Genomic DNA, 16,609 nt, shown 5'->3' on the forward strand with positions numbered 1-16,609 from the left:
GTATGGGTTGGGAGCAGGGGAGATATAAAAGAATATACGAAAGGTATAGGTAGATAAAGAAATAAGACAGACAAGTGACAGTAAGAGAGGGAGATAGAGAAGTTGAGAGCCGTTCGAATAAGTCCGAGGACGGGGCACCACACGGCGAGGGCTTCATGGTGTCAGGAGGTAGTGGAGGGTGGACCAGTCGGCGAGAGCTACGTTGGCGTCGAAGATCGTGAGTGGCACAACCGTTCAGCTTGAAATCCTCCGAGCAACTCGGTGGCTATTCAGTCGAGTTCTTCTCGCTGTCACAATGCTTTCTCCAGTTTCGCACAAACTCATCGCCACAACAGTTTGTTTAATCAATACTGGTCATTGTTACTCGTTGGGATTGACATGTAGGACTAAGCGTTAACGTGGATGCACTCACGTTTAGCGGCATTATAGCTATCAATCACCAATAGACATCGAGCAAGCTCACTTATAGCAATGTACAGCAAACATTTATCTACTGCTGTAAGGACACGATTATTTTCGACTTTCACCGATTCCTGTAATAGAGCGATCCAACCTATATTTTCAATCCATTTTTGGACAGCTGTGTTTCTCAATCACCGTGAACTTTATCTATGGCTTTAGCATTAGGCTGATAACTTGTCTGCTGCGATCCCCGCATGAATATTTGCATCATCCTTCTAGTTTCTTTGGCAGATGTCAGGAGTGGCAGTGATACAACATAGTACAAATCTAACATGCAAAGGATCACCAAGTGCCTTGATAAGTGTGGCCTTTAGATCCAAATTAGGCCCAGTCTGTCTGAATCGCTTGATAATTTTCATGCAACTTCCTAAAGAAATTCAGTATCTAAGGTTTTTTTTATTATATCATGGCTGCTTTGCCTAAAAAACCCCGTCATAACGCATGGAACATCTGTCTCTCTTCATAATAATGACAAAGTTGCAAATGTTAAGTGTTACGTTTTTTGTTCTATTTTCATGTATTCCCATTGAAATGCTTGGTAAGTGCACTTATGACACACCACTTTGTGTGCTTGAAGAAGGTGCCTTGAAATATGCAGACAAACATGATCTGAGAAAAATTATTTACTGTAATACCACAAAATCGGCGCAGTTGGGGTTGAATGAGATTACGTCCAACGCAGTTACATTTACAAGGCATTAAAATATCCAAAAACGTCACAGATGAATAGATCTGAAAAACCTCAATGATAATATGGACTTATGTGCAGATGTGGGCAACTTATATACTCGAAGCAAAATAGCATCGAAAGCACTAATTAGGGAGTTTATACCATCACCATTTCTACGATACGCAATCCCCATAAGTGATCACAGAGCGAATGCTGATGCGTCAATCAGAGAGAGAGAGATTGAGTGAGCGAAACAATTTTATTTCGTCTACAATAGCATGAGTTAACTTAAGATAGTTTATTTGAAGGCAAGAACGTCGTAGTGAGCTAGTGCACTCTAGTCTGATGCTCTGCAACGAGTAATATATACCTCAGTGACGTTCCTTGCTAGTAATCGTGAACTTCAATTAAACATCTTAGCAGCAATATATTTATTGAACTTCCTTGGTGAGCTTGTTAGAGTTAAATATGAGCCATAAATTTGGCTTTTTTGCCATTTTTGTCACTGTAATATGGCTGGCAATGTTAGTGGGGAAGTCAACGTGCCCCAAGGGAAAAGTAAGTATACGAATTATAAAGCGCTGAGATTGATTGACGTAGACTTGAGCATTTTACGTGGTAGATATAGCACCTTTTGGCAAAACAATTGCGGCATCTATACCACCAAATTCTGCATACTTCTTGCAACTCGGCCCCACTATGCCACAGTAAAAGCGTTATTACAAATTTTCTAATGCGGACACAATGAGAATATACATTTGCATCTATTTTAGGCGCAAGTTGGACCTGTTTGTTCAAGTAGCCTTACTAATTTAGTGCCCGGGGCACTTGGTTCGACGCACGGGAGAAATATGTGCGTTGACCGCACGACATCAACAGTAAATTGATGTTTATTTACAAAAAGCTTGGTTGGTGCTTCAGTCGATACATCGGTATAACACGGAAGTTAAACTGGCCTAAAGAAGCAGCTGAATGTTTCCTGTACGCTGATATAGGAGAACTTGCACAATGTGTTAATGTTTAGCAGAAGTAGCACCGCCTAAAGTGAACACACAAATGTTGACGAATAGTAATACATCCTTGTTGCGACGAAAAATGTCTATTATCAGTGAATAAACAAATGCTTGTGGACATGCGAGCTTCGGAAAGCTGTTGTAAACGGTGACAACAGATTTTTAGAAAGCAGATGGAGAATCCGGAGAGTCATCACTTAACGAACGCCAAATTTTTGCTAAGGTCTCCACGTGCGGCATGTTAAGGTATTGAACGTCACTTTTTGACTCGTGAGGATCGCAACGAGCGTCGTCTCTACACCACTGGCCGGCCGCAATTTTTCCATAGGCGAGCGTAAGTGGACAATGAGCAGTTACAGCCACACGACGGAAAACCACGTTTCGTTTCCAATGAATGCTAGGAGCGAGGCCAACGCCAAGCGTAAGCAGCATATTTGCACAGCGCAAAATTACGAGTAGTTACGACGTAACTACAGTGTAGACACGGACAAGGAATGATGATCTCGCTGTGATGCAATAGGTTGCGCAATTTCGCGGTGATGTTCTGCCAGGAATATATTTCCAGCGTTTTCGCTAACAAAAGTCCAGTTGAAGTCAGCGCTCTTTCTGTTTTTTCTTCTCTGTAGGTACGTCGTAACTGCTCGTAGTCTTGCGCTGTGCGAATATGTTGATTCCCAATCACCAACTAGCCCAAACATCTTTCTTATAAAGCCAAGCGTAAGGCCGCTATCTGGCCCTGTATCAACAAATAGACAAAATTGTACTTCTCCGACTGAAAAACAAGGCGAATGGGATGGATGCATGTAAACGACTCAGTCCAGAGCTACTCAAGGATGTCATGGCCACAATGCATTGCTTCACTTTACCAAAAACACTTTGAAAACGCTGTGTTTGATATGAAAGACGCACCTGTAAAGCTTCCAGAGAATGTTGCCATGGTACAGGTGGTAGCATTTCCGGCAGTGATGAGTAAGTACGGCTTCAGTGACTGCTGTGTTCTCGGTGTTCTGTTGTGCTGTCGCCACTGGAGAAAACGCGGTGGTCTGGATGTTACAGCGGCAGTGAGCAATGAAGGAGTGCAGTTCACGGAAAACAAAAACGTTGGCGTGTGGTTACGTTGATGGCGAAGGTGCTTGTCGAGCGCTTGAGAGGGAGAGTCAGCGCAGAGCCCTTAACGAACTTCATGCCCATGTACACAGTGAGAAGTTTGACGGCATGCACCCGTGCTCATCTCGTGGAAGGCAATCTGCAGCATGGTCAACTACTTGGACCTTCTGTTCAGACATTTGGAGACTCTTTAGCGCCATTGGACCCTTCGTGTTCGACTGCTTTATTCGACAATACGAACTCTGACACCCGCGCCGCTTCCCCATGCCTTCTCCCCGAGTCTCCCTCGGCAACGGATACGGTGAAGTCCGCTCGCCACGCAGCTTCCACTGCCCGGTTCACCTGCTCAGACAGAGGCCGCGCCAGGTCCCCAGGGTGCCCAGTGGCCGAAGACGCCTGGATAGAGACGCTATCACGTCCTTTGTGCACGAGTCTGAACTTCAACGGCACAGACTCTGGCACCAACATCCGTCATCTTCTGCGTGGTACCTGTCAGACACCCTCAAAAATTTTAGCCGTTCGTCCTCTCCTTCGATCTCCCGGCGAAGTGCAACCTTCTGATTGGTCCTTGCCGTTTTCTCCCATGCCACTGACGTGCCACCTTGAAATGGGTCGTGGCTTTGCTAGACGCCATCTGTTGACACTTGTGATCACTCGTTAACGCCTTCGTTTTCAATGATCTTGTGTCCATTGCACGGTACCGCTGTATTGTCCAGGCTTCCGTGTGTGCCGCACTGGTGACACCACAATATAACACCGAAAATACATGACTGAAACACTGAAGCCACACTCGGTTATCAAATATTTATTGCTGTGGCCTTCCTTGCTGTTGCATTCATGCACCTGCGTTTCCATGGTCAGAATGGCCAATGGTTCACCTTCCATCAGCGGTATTTTTTCCCTTTGTTTCTCTTCCTAATATTTCTGACGTCAATGTCGTGACGGAAATACGGGACTGAAATCAAGGTGGAGCCCGTCATAAAACACTTCCATGTTGAAAAAACACTAGATGTACTCAGCCTTCAACGAGAAATTCATTGTAGTTTTGAGTTTTGACTAAGCAGTTAAGGGATCCTGCCAAATCAGTTCTGCGTAATTTGGCAAAGAAAGGGAGAAGTTAGACAAGCGGAAACAGCTGAGAGGCATCTTGACTAGATGCTGCCCTCCAAAAGCACACTTGGAATTAAGAACAGTGCAAACCAACAACGTCGTTTACTCAGTATGTAAACTACATAGGTGGTGCGCAAAGAAACGAAGACAAGGGAGCCCATATTCCATACGGTGCACTTAAAAACAAAAAAAGTATTGTTTTTTATTTTTATATGGATATACGCACAAGATTCAGACACTAAATATATATCTTACCTTTGATTGATATATTTTGTAACGCACGTTATCCTAAAGCACATCAATCACGTGAAGAAGAACCTAAATGGCACAGACAGGCGCTTACCTGTGTTATTTTGTCTTGATTTTTTGGTACTGCACATATGTCATGCATCACACAAAGACAACAAATGTACATACATAAAGGCATAAGTATTAACTAGGCCACCATTGCATTCTTCGGTAAAGGAAAATATAAAAAATGCTACAAAAGTTTAATTTACAAACAAATAGAGATGTAACTAGATAACGAGCATTATTCCATGTACAGTTTTAATTGACATAAATTGAAACAACACTGTAACATAACAAAACGGCAATTTTTGAACAATCGTGGGCTTAAGAGAAATAAACTCCGTGAAACGCCCAGATTTCCCTAAAAATCAACTCCGAAAGTCTAATTCAACATTTGAAGAAAAATAGACATAGAATGTGGAGCTGAATTCATATTGTAGAAGAATACTATTTAAGGGGTTTTCAAAAGTCAGATATAAACAATAGAAATCATTGAGCCTATGAGGTTGTTGCATTCTTGCAAGGTAACGCGAATAATTGACTGACTTGAAGAAGCCCTGAAACACTATTTCAAGTAAGCATGAAATGAATTCGCTGGAAGAGCTTATTGCCACACGAATTTAATTCCGAGAAAAATTTAAGAATCCATCACGTGCGAGTGGAGTATCGGCAATTGCACTCTTTTTTCTCCTGTGCCTACGAAAGCACTGGAAGCTAAGCAGGGAGGGATGGCAGAGGCAAAGAAAAACGTCAAGCGCGCTTCGTGACCTTGAGAAATTCCTTCTGTTATTTTCTTCGAATGCATGGCTTATTCAGTGGGAACGCGCACGCACGTGTGCACAAGCTCCGACATCCCGCAGTGATCTTTGTAGCCACCAAGTGCCCCGTTCAAATCAGTTATTGGCTGATAAACGGGCTTTTCTTTAGGAGCGATTTTTCAGCGTCTTCTGCGATTTTTCTGGGGAAGAGAAAGCAATTTTCCTCTGAGTTTGATAATTTATTGTGACTTTCAGGCCGCGTGCTGCGCTATATTATTTGGTTCGCCTGTTGTCGGAAGCTTCTACAACCAAATAGCAGCGTTTTCCGACCACGTTCAAAAAGTGTTGCAGGGCCCCTTCAAGCATCGTAGCATTCCCAGTTTTTTAAAATGACCTACAGGAAAGGATGGCTGTCCACCGCGGTGAGTGAGTGCCTAGGGTACACGGCTGCTGAACAGGAGGTCGCTGGTTCGAACACGGATGCGGCGGTTGCATTTCGCGGGAGGCAAAATGGTATATGCTAGTGTACTGTGCGATACCTTTGAATAATAAGTAACACTATATAGTGAAACATTTTGCTGTTCTCAACTACGGCGTCCTTAATTAGCAATATGCAATAACGTGGTTTGGAAACGTGAAACCCCATATATATAAATGAATAAATAAATAAATAAATAAATAATATATATATATATATATATATATATATAAATATATCTATATTGTAGGTGTAAGCTTAAGAGACAAGAGAGCAGAGTAGATTAGGGAACAAACGGGGATTAAGGATATCATAGCTGAAATCAAGAAAAGGAAATGGACATGGGCCGGGCATGTGGTGCGTAGACAGAATAACCGCTGGTCGTTAAGGGTAACTGACTGGATTCCCAGAGAAGGCAAGCGGGTTAGGGGGAGACAGAAGGTTAGGTGGGCAGATGAGATTAAGAAGTTTGCGGGGATAAATTGGCAGCAGCAAGCACAGCACCGGGTTAACTGGCGGAACATGGGAGAGGACTTTGTCCTGCAGTAGACGCAGTCAGGCTCATGATGATGATGATGATGTTATATATATATAGTCAAGGAGATCCTCTGTGAGAATGGTAACAGTGAAAGTGTTCATTTAGACAGTTTCGGCGAGAGTCTGGCCTCTGTCATGAATGCCATCATGTACCTTTCACTGATATATATATATATATATATATATATGTAAGTATACATGAACAGCAATCACAAAAAAATGAAAGGAAAAAGTCACAACTAAGTAAGATGTACACTGAAGAAATACGAAAAACATAATCAATGAAAACAACCTCAGAAAGAAATAACAGCAGTAATAACACATTGCATGCGCATAAACATTTGCCTATACCCCCGCAAGACACTTTAAATACAAAAAAAAAGAAATGAAATACAAAAAAAGGAACACTAAAAAATAAGAAATGAAAGATTAATCAACATGACAATGGCGAAACATCAAGTAGACATATGTTCAATGGAATCTGTGCTTAATAGTTGTGATAAATGCAGATTATTCCAATCGTTTATAGTAAGTGGAAAGAAAGAATATTTGAAAAGCTTAGTTCTGGTCCTATATGGTGTTAAAGAAAATTCGTGACGATGCCGTGTTCGACGTGCTGCAAGTGGTGTCACATACGCGTGTGGGTTCAGAGAGAAAGAGTTGTTTTTCAGTTGGTGGAGAAATTTTAGCCTGAGTATTTTCCTTCAAAGCTAAAGTGTCGGGATATTATGTTGTTTCATTAGGCTAGTGGGAGAGTCAGTTATTCTATATTTAGAAAATATGAACCTAACTGCTCTGCGTTGAATTATCTCTAGAGCGTTTATGTTAGTTTTTGTGTAGGGATCCCATACGATGCTTGCATATTCTAGTTTTGGGCGAATGAGTGAAGTGTAGGCTAGAATTTTAGTATCATGAGGAGTGTTCTTTAGTTTGTGCCTGAGGATACACAGTTTTTTGAAGGAGGAGTTACATATGTTGAAAATGTGGTTATTCCAACTTAGGTCACTAGTTATCTTGATTTCAAGATACTTGTATTGGTTTACTTTAGTGAGCGGTGTAGATCCTAGGTTATAAGCCAACGACATCATATTATTTTTTTTTGTTAGAGACATGTATACTGTTTTTTCCTTGTTCAATTCTATACCCCAGCGCCCGCACCACGACAAGATGTTTTGAAGGTTAGAATTAAGCATTAATTGATCATTAGAAGAACAAACTTCTCAACCTGGTGCAATAAATGGCTTTTGACTCTCAACTCTAACAAATCTAAACGCATGTCAATAACCCGGCGATCTATTTCTCCCCCCTGTACCTACAGAATTAACGCAGTTCCCCTCCAGCATGTCTCTTCATATAAGTACCTCGGCGGTTACATTACCAACAATCTATCTTGACACACGCATGTTACCTACATCTGTAATAACGCTAACCGAACGCTAGGATACTTACGCCGCAACTTTTCTCGCGCTCCGCTGTCCCTCAAAATTCTACTATACCGATCACTAATTCGCCCAAAGCTTGAGTACGCGTCCGCTATATGGGATCCCGTGCAGCAAAATTTAATCAACGCGTTAGAATCTGTTCAGAACCGCTCAGCTCTGTTCATTTGTTCTAATTATTCCCGTACTGCTAGCATATCAGAAATGAAATCTAACCTTGACCTGCCCAATTTAACTGTCCGGAGGAAACTGGTGCGACTGCATTTTTTTCATAAGATATTTTTTCACATTCTATCAATGAAGCGAGACCTCATTTCACAACCGTCATACCACTCATCGCGCATTGATCACCAGCATAAAGTTGCCATTCCGTTTTGCCGCACCAAATTCTTTTCAGCAGCCTTCTTACCGAAAACAGCCGCCGATTGGAACCACCTTCCCTCTTCCGTTGTAACAATAACAGACCCTTTGTTATTAAAGACTGCAATTTCTCAGCAATGTTTGTAACTATACGCAGTTTCCATTATCTATCTTTGTCATGTATGTGCTTGAATTCTTACTTATACATTTTTAGTTGATTTATGTTGGCTTCGTGATTTGCGCATCTGACACTTGTTTCTTTTCTTTGTCTTTTTTTCTTGTCTTTATTGCTTTGTGTGTTATAAAATGTTGTACCCACCCCCTCTGTAATGCCCTACGGGCCCTGAGGGTATTCTAATAATAAATAAACACTATACAATCGTCTGCGAATAGCCTAATTTCAATAGAGGGAAAATTTCGTTAACGATGGCATTTATATATATTAGAAATAGTAAAGGTCCCAAAACACTATCCTGGGGTACTCCAGATGTTATTGAAAGTTCATTAGAAGAGTAATTACCCATCGATACAAACTGTTTGCGATTATACAGATAAGCTGCTACCCAGTTAACTATGTATGCGGGAAGGTTAATTGACTGCAGTTTTTCAATATGTTTACTGTGAGGAACAAGGTCAAACGCTTTCTTAAAGTCCAGAAATATCACGTCGATTCGGCTCGACTTGTCAAGTGTACTAGCAAAGTAGCGAATAATTGTCGTTAATTGTGTTACAGTCGATAACCCTTTGCGAAAACCATGCTGGTGAGGAGAAAGTATATTGTTATCATTTAGAAACTTTGTTATTTTTATAGCAATAGTATGTTCAACTGATTTGCAGCACGTGGACGTTAATGAAATGGGTCGATAATTGGCTACTTGCGCTGCGTCGCCCTTTTTCGGAAAAACGACACGCGCAGTTAGCCAATCTGCAGGAAGAATAGGTGACGATAACGAGGAACGAAAAATCGTTACCAAAAAGGGGGCTAACGCTTCAGCATATCTGCGCAGAAAGGCATTCGGTATGTTGTCTGGTCCTGGTTTTAATTTTAATTTTTTAAAAATAAATTTTTAATTTTAATTTAATTTTAAGGTTCAGTAACATGGATACCACACCAGGTTGTGATACAACATCAGTGTTCGAGTCACATGGCAAGTGATTAGGGTTTACAATGGTAATAGAACTAGAAAATACACTTTGAAAATAATGATTAAAGCGCTCTGCGATACATTGCTTATCGACGACGACGAGGCCTTCGTGAACGATTTGGTCAATTGAGTTTGTTTTCCTGCTTATAAAAGACCAAAATTTTTGGGGTGCAGTGCGAATGAAGTTTGGCAGCGTGTGCTGAAAATACCAGCGCTTAGCTTGCTGTACTTCAAGGTTTAATTTATCTTGCATTTGGTGAATAATCACATGGGAGGCCTGCCGTCGCCTTAGGCGCTTTACTTTCCTTTTGAGGTGCAAGATTTCTCTCGTTATCTAAGGAGTAGTTTTCGATGATTTTTTAGTTTTGTTGGGAATAAAGTTGCTAAGACAGCCAGCAATAATTTGTTTCAACTCATCCCAAAGTACAGCGGTATTGTTTCTTTGAAAATTATCAAGGCATAGTTCCAAATAATCCAAGACACTTTCCTCTCTGGCACGAGAGAAATCTTTAACCGTTATCGTTTTACATTTGCTGGTGTTAGGTACCTTCAAAGAAAAAGAACACTATACTAGGTTGTGATCAGAAATTCCGGGATCAACCGATATAGAAAAGTTTTCTAATGAACGACTAATAAACACAAGGTCCAGTATGGATGCTGACATACCACAGGTGCGCGTTGGCTGTTTAACTATCTGATCCAGATTGTGAGATATGATGATGTCATGCAAATATTGTAAATGTGAATTATTCGCGGTGCAAAAAAATTCATTTTCCCAATCGACATCTGGCAGATTAAAATCACTTATAAGAAGAACCTTATCGTTTGCGGAAGACGCCATGTGTGTAAAAAGTTCGCGAAAGAATTCCGGGGGAGAGTCAGGTGCTCGATAAGCGGTGAAAAGTAAGAATGATTTATCCCAGCAAGAAAACTTTAGTGACACGGTTTCTAAGTTATCAGCCTGTCGTAATGAGGTAGCGGCTATAGTGTTTTTAACAAAACAGCCCCCCCCCATCCCTCCCCCTAGTACTTCTGTCATGGCGATACGCCCTGTACGACGAAGGAAACACAACTGCATCTTCAATATTATCATGCAGCCAAGTTTCTGTTATGACAACTACATGAGGGTTGTAACTTAAAATAGTAGCCTCGAGGCTTTCCGATTTATTAACGACACTGCGGGCATTATTGTTTAAAACTCGAAGTTCTTTAAATTCAGAGGAGGCCTCCATGGAGGAAAGTCAAGTATTTCTGGTACTGTTTTGACGACCGTCGATTTTGACCGTCAAGTTGTTGCTTTCATCCCATGTGAAAAGTTCATTGTTAATGCGCAGCTTATCGTTACGCAGACTAACTTTCTTGCCTTGCTCTCTATCACTTCTAGCGCTATCCTACAGCAGTTTACGTTTCCTTAGCGTATTGCGCGAATAATCGTTCTGAACTGATATTCGAGTACCCTTTAGTTTATGAGCATTTTTTAAGATAGTATGTTTTTCAGTGACATCGTGGAAGTAAATGATGACTGGTCTTCCACTACCCGCGTTACCGAGGCGATGAACTCGGCCGACAGATTTACAATTAACCGAAAGCTTCTAAGAGAAAATCTCTTCAAGAACCTTATTTTTCAGAACAGCTTCAGTTTCACCCATATGCTCAGGGATCACATAGACTACTAAATTAGATCGCCTGCTCCTATCCTCGAGATCAGTCAACTTCGCCTCTAGCAATTTTACAGTACGTTCAAGGTAATCCACGCGTGAGGCTCGTCTTTCCAATTCGACGAATCTAGCTCCTCAATCAGCTATAACTTTTTCAACGTTATTCTGTTGTTCTCTGAGTGCAGTTACACCCGCTGTCAACTTTTTCTGGCCAGACAGCAGCTCCCTCAACATCGACTCGACAGAAGCACCACCACTGTTAGTGGGGCCGTCATTTGACTCGACGTCACCGCACAACAGCAACAAACATACACAGTATACATCATAAGCAATAGAAGCATAGCGTTGGGGGCATGGCAAGACCAAAAGACCGCGACAATTACTCCTACTCGTGCTATAGCAGTTACTAACCTGCACGAGGTAGCAAAACGGTTTGAGCCACATGTTCGTCAATGGTCTGCCATGCTTACAAAAGGCGTAGGTCTGGAGCTGGTGTCTTTTTAACTGGTGCGTCGACGTCACGTGGAACATAAGTGGCGGCACGAGTGGCGCGTCCCAAAACAGCGAAGGTGAGGCGTTGAACCAGCAGTGACGCGACAACAGTGACGTAGTTGGAGACCAAGTGCACGTGGCGAAGTCAGGCTGATATGCCTGGTCCATTGCTTTAGTCTTCGTTCGGTAGTTGCAGAAACGTCGATCCGGACAGACCATGAACAAGGACCTGCACGAAGTAGCAAAACGGTTGGAGCCACATCGTCGATGGTCTGCCGTGCCGTGTATATATATATATATATATATATATATATATATATATATATATATATATATATATATATATATATATATATATATATATATATATATATATATATATACAGATATATATATATATATATATATATATATATATATATATATGTATATATATATCAGTGTAAAGGGAAGTTAGATAGAGGATAAAAAAAGGGCCTGTATCTGCATGTTATTCTGCGAATTTCGTTGAAAGACGATAGTCTTGCGTGTGGAGAGAGTGTACAAAACATTCATTTGATCTCCTGCGCAATAAAATTGGTGAAAGGTATTCTGGAGACGCTGCGTTAGAGTGCCACAAGCGTGCAGCGGAGGCAAACGAACGCATAAAGTCACGTCACACGTGAGACATGAGCGCCATCTGGCAGTTTGTTTTTTGGAAAACGCAGCGCGTGGTTCTGAGACGGGTGTGCACGCCTGTCTCAGAGGTGATAAGGTCTACAACACAAGGCGATGAGTAGGTGCCACAACCATCTCGTCTTAGCGAAGCGTTGAAAACAATCGCCTTTTCGTACAAGCGTTGCATGGTTAGTGCAGCGTGATAAGCGCTCAATCCTTAAAATTACTTATGTATGCCTTTTCCAGTAAAAGGCGCACATGCAGATTATATATGTGTTGTTATGATGCCACAGACATGCGCAATAAATGCCTTTTAATTGACAATTGCACAAGTACGAACGCTAAATCTTGAGCAACTTTGGTGGGCGCTGCAAATGGGGTCAGCCGTTTCAAGTACGCGGTGCCGTTAAGAGTGGCCAAACAAACAAATGTACAGACAGAGAGACTTACAGACAGACAGACAGACAGACAGACAGACAGACCAACAAACTGACCAAAGTTTATGCGTCGAAGGTCTGCAAGAAAAACTATCGTCTTTAAAAGAGCTTTCAGGGGCGAAGCTCCTTGTGGTGTGGCTTGTGCATCCCCCGTTGTCATAATGTGTAACCTTTGGCACATACCCGTCCTTGGGCACATATCCGAATGTCCACATGTTAAAAAAAACGTAGCATGGCATTGTTATCATGCACTGACAGCCACAGTCAGTGCTTTTTCGCTGTCAGTTCTTTGACAGCAAAAATGTGGTATATACTTGCGTTTAGTCCTTCAATTGTGCGCTGAATGGCGGTACTTGTATATGGTGAATATATGATAAACATTACAGCATATCTACAGAATGAATGAGGATCAATAGCGCGAAGCGTCTGTTCGTCCGTACAACGGCCGTTTGTACGTCCATCCATGCGTTCATCCGTCCAAGCGTCCGTCGATTCGTACGTGCGCCCGTTCGTGCGCCGGTTAGTGCGTCTGTGTGTCCGTCCGTCCATGAAGTGAACACATCAAGTACCGCCATCTGGCTTCTTTTTATTATATATTCATAATACACAAATACCACCATCCGGCGGACAATCCAAGGACTATACGAGAGTATATCCCACATTTCCGCTGTCAAGGTTTTGTTAACACCAACACGGTGATAAGGACGCCATGCTAGGTTTTTTTGTAACATGTGAACATGCAGATATCGGCTCGAGGATGGGTATGTGCCACTAGTAAGCAGGTATGTGCCACAGGCTACGTACTACGACAATGGGACGCTCAAGCCACACCATAAGGAGCTTCGGCCCTAAAAGAAGCGAGATAGTGGTACTTGAAGTGTTCACTAAACGCATATACGAACGGACGGACGGACGGACGGACGGACGGACAGACGAACGCATGGACGCACGCACAGACGGACGCATAGACGGACGCACGAGTGTTCACACGAAAGGGCGCGCGTATAGATGGACTGACCCATGGACGCACGAACGAACGCACGAATGAACACACGAACGGGTGCACGTGCGGGTAGACGGACACACGGACGGAAGCTCAAACGGATTGAGGGACGCTTGGCCCTACTGATCGTCATTCATTCGGTAGATCTGCTGTGATTTTTGTCATTAGCCTGGATATGGTAAACCATCCTAGCATATGTCCTACGCTGCCAAACAAAGCCTACTCACGCACTGTTGGTGTTTCAAAAATAATAGCTCATTCACCGCTGTAATTCTTCTATGAATATTTGTTTCAACAAACCTTCTTTTCGGAGTATTTGTTAGCGTGCTTCATTTATTGCTGATCGTCGCGCTATTTATATTTCAGAGGCCGGCCAAGCGACCTGGGGTAAGTATGCATGAAAATTGTGTAAATCGCAAGTGTGTTATCTTCTTGTCAACTATATCATACTTGGAAATCAAAGAAAATGCTAATATTGCCTCACTGGGGCAGAATGGAAACTATACGTTCTGTAGAAAGAAAACTTAATGTCTTCGCAAAGTTTACTTGGCTTTACTTTGTATTCACGGTTAGGCCTTCACAGCATGATTCAAGAAGAGAAAAACATGAAACGTGGTACGAAAGACAGCTGCGCAGCTAAATCTTGACTAAACGTCACCTAACACATTAAAATACGTATTTTATTTAAAAGCAGATAGGGAGCACATGCAGTTGTTTTTTACCACAATAATATACATGATATTCCTTTATTGGTGAAATGATGCACTTGAGTGGAAATGCAGCTGAATTTCAGGAAGCCAGGGGCCTAAATCTGTGTGTGGCTGAGTGCACGATATTCCGCAGCTCAGAACAGCCACTTGAAGCATTTCCGGAGGCTATGAAAAGGCATGTTTTCTTCTTTTAAAGCTGGTATCCAATTATTATCATGCTGACGCAAGATACAAACTATTCACATCATGTCTTTCCGACCACATCGGTTCCGCTTGGCTGCGCCTAAATATTCAGGGGCAGTGCAGGGCAGGGGACGAGACAATTTTGAGGCCGAGTGGCATGAAGCCTACACAGATGGGTCCAAATGGCAAGCAATTAATAGAAGGTGGATGATGCGGCTTATTTTTCAATTATCAATAATATGAAATATTGGAGTCCAAAACCCATTAACTTCAACCGGAAGAGAAGTGAAGTTAGTTTCATACTAAAATAACTTTCTAGCAGTAGATGTTTAATTGACAAGGAAAAAGGGGAGGGTCGTTTTTCTTCGCTGACCAATGCTGGTGACTGGTAACAGTGCCTGGTGCGTCGCGTACGGTACAGAAGCCGCCTATTGCCGACCCTGCCTCAGGGTCTTTGAAAAGTAGTTACATAACTTGGTATTCGCAACTGTGCATTTTCATAACTGAGTTGTGCAAACATGCATCAACTACCGTGAAAGACTTTTCCTTTTTTGCTTTCATTCCCTACTTTTGTCTCCATCTTTTTTCTCATTGTTATTTTTTATATCTATTCTCATTCTCACTTGACTCTCCCACCCCTGTGTTATTCCTTCGGACTCACGGTACACGGGTTTGAATTAAGCCTTGTAAATATTTTTAACACGAAAGCTGAGCTACATTGGCGTGAAATGCTGCCGCCGAAAATTGCTATGATCACAATCCCGCACTCACTCTCTTCATCCCCTTCTTCATCGAATGGAAAAGAAAAATGATAAACTTTGGCAACAAACTACTGTGAAACCCGAGAGGGTTCGTTGGACGGACGCTCGGCATTTCTTCTTCGTAAAATTCCCACGGCTGCATTAATCAAAGTGTCAATGACGCCGATGTTTCAGATAAGCATGAAACACGAGAGGAACCTTGATAGACAGATACTCAAGCTCCGTCTCAGATGTGTTCACTGCTTCTGACTGCGTATTGTCGTATTCCTGCTTATTATTGGCAGTTCCGATGCAGGACTGGTGGACTTAGTCTACTGTGACCTGAGCAAACCTTCTGGCGTAGTCAGCCACTCATTTTTTTCGATTAAACATGCAGATTTTGGTGTTGTCTCGTTTGTTGTGAATCTCCTTCACAGCTATCTCCTTAATAAATCATGTTAAGTTACCATAAATATCCAAACATCTTCCTTGTACAAAATGACTTGTGGAATCCCTCAAGGCCAGTTCTAATTAGCCCCATTCTAATTTAGGCCTATTCTAATTTTGGTTTTATGGTATCGGTGTGTTGTTTGTATTTCGCTATTTTTCGTTTCTCTTCTATGCTGATGAAATCAAGATATTTAGAAAAATTCATTCAGTTAACGAATGCCGCTTGCTACAGTCAGTTTTGTGTTCTTTTTCCGAACCATGTGATAACAATAACGTTTATCTAAAAACCTCGAAGACCAAAATCTTAAGTATACCTTGCGAATCATGCATTGTGTCGTTTCCATACTCTGTCAATACCATGTTCGTACGTAGTGCTTATAAGTAGAGCAATGTTGGTTTTCTTTTTGATAGCATGCCAAATGTTTCTGCTCACAATAAACGTGCTGCCATGTGAGTCCATTTTTCTCTCGGCTGCTTTTGTAGAATCTCTCCAGAATTCAGTTCTTTTACAACCTTCCATAAAGTACACACCACAATATGTCTTCCTCAACTTGAATATGTATCTCTGTGGTAAAATGGTATTGCTAAAATTGGAAGTAGCGCCCTTGAGTGAGCCGAGAAAATCTATAAGCATTTAAAATTATTGTTTTGCTAGAAATTACCCAGGGTCTCGTTCCAACACTGCAGATTATTACAAGTGCTATCACATCACTGCCGACCAAATTCCGCTGACCTAATGTTTCTTCAAAAACTAGGTATGATAGCCGGCCCTTTACTTCTTAGTTGTGTAGATTTTGAATCCGCGTTGTTCATACACAGAGAATCGGCCATTTCATGTACCTGCCAACTGATTTCAACACTTTACTGTTCACAGAATACACAATCTCTTTAATGCTAACTTTTTGTCTT

At 41.9% G+C, this 16,609-nt stretch overlaps 1 protein-coding gene across 3 annotated transcripts in view; it reads left to right on the plus strand.

The window, feature by feature from the left end:
* The first annotated feature begins 1,434 nt into the window (after window positions 1-1,434).
* The window catches only part of LOC119167429 (uncharacterized), a 154,425-nt gene continuing 139,250 nt past the window's right edge, over window positions 1,435-16,609 (plus strand). For all 3 annotated transcript variants that reach the window (XM_075866301.1, XM_075866303.1, XM_075866302.1), the window contains exons 1-2: window positions 1,435-1,690; window positions 13,984-14,004. In XM_075866301.1, coding sequence (XP_075722416.1) covers window positions 1,601-1,690; window positions 13,984-14,004 — 111 coding nt within the window. In that variant the 5' untranslated portion in view covers window positions 1,435-1,600. The remainder of the gene's footprint in view (window positions 1,691-13,983; window positions 14,005-16,609) is intronic.

The sequence above is a fragment of the Rhipicephalus microplus genome, chromosome 6 (assembly GCF_043290135.1).
Source record: "Rhipicephalus microplus isolate Deutch F79 chromosome 6, USDA_Rmic, whole genome shotgun sequence".
Lineage (NCBI taxonomy): Eukaryota > Metazoa > Arthropoda > Arachnida > Ixodida > Ixodidae > Rhipicephalus > Rhipicephalus microplus.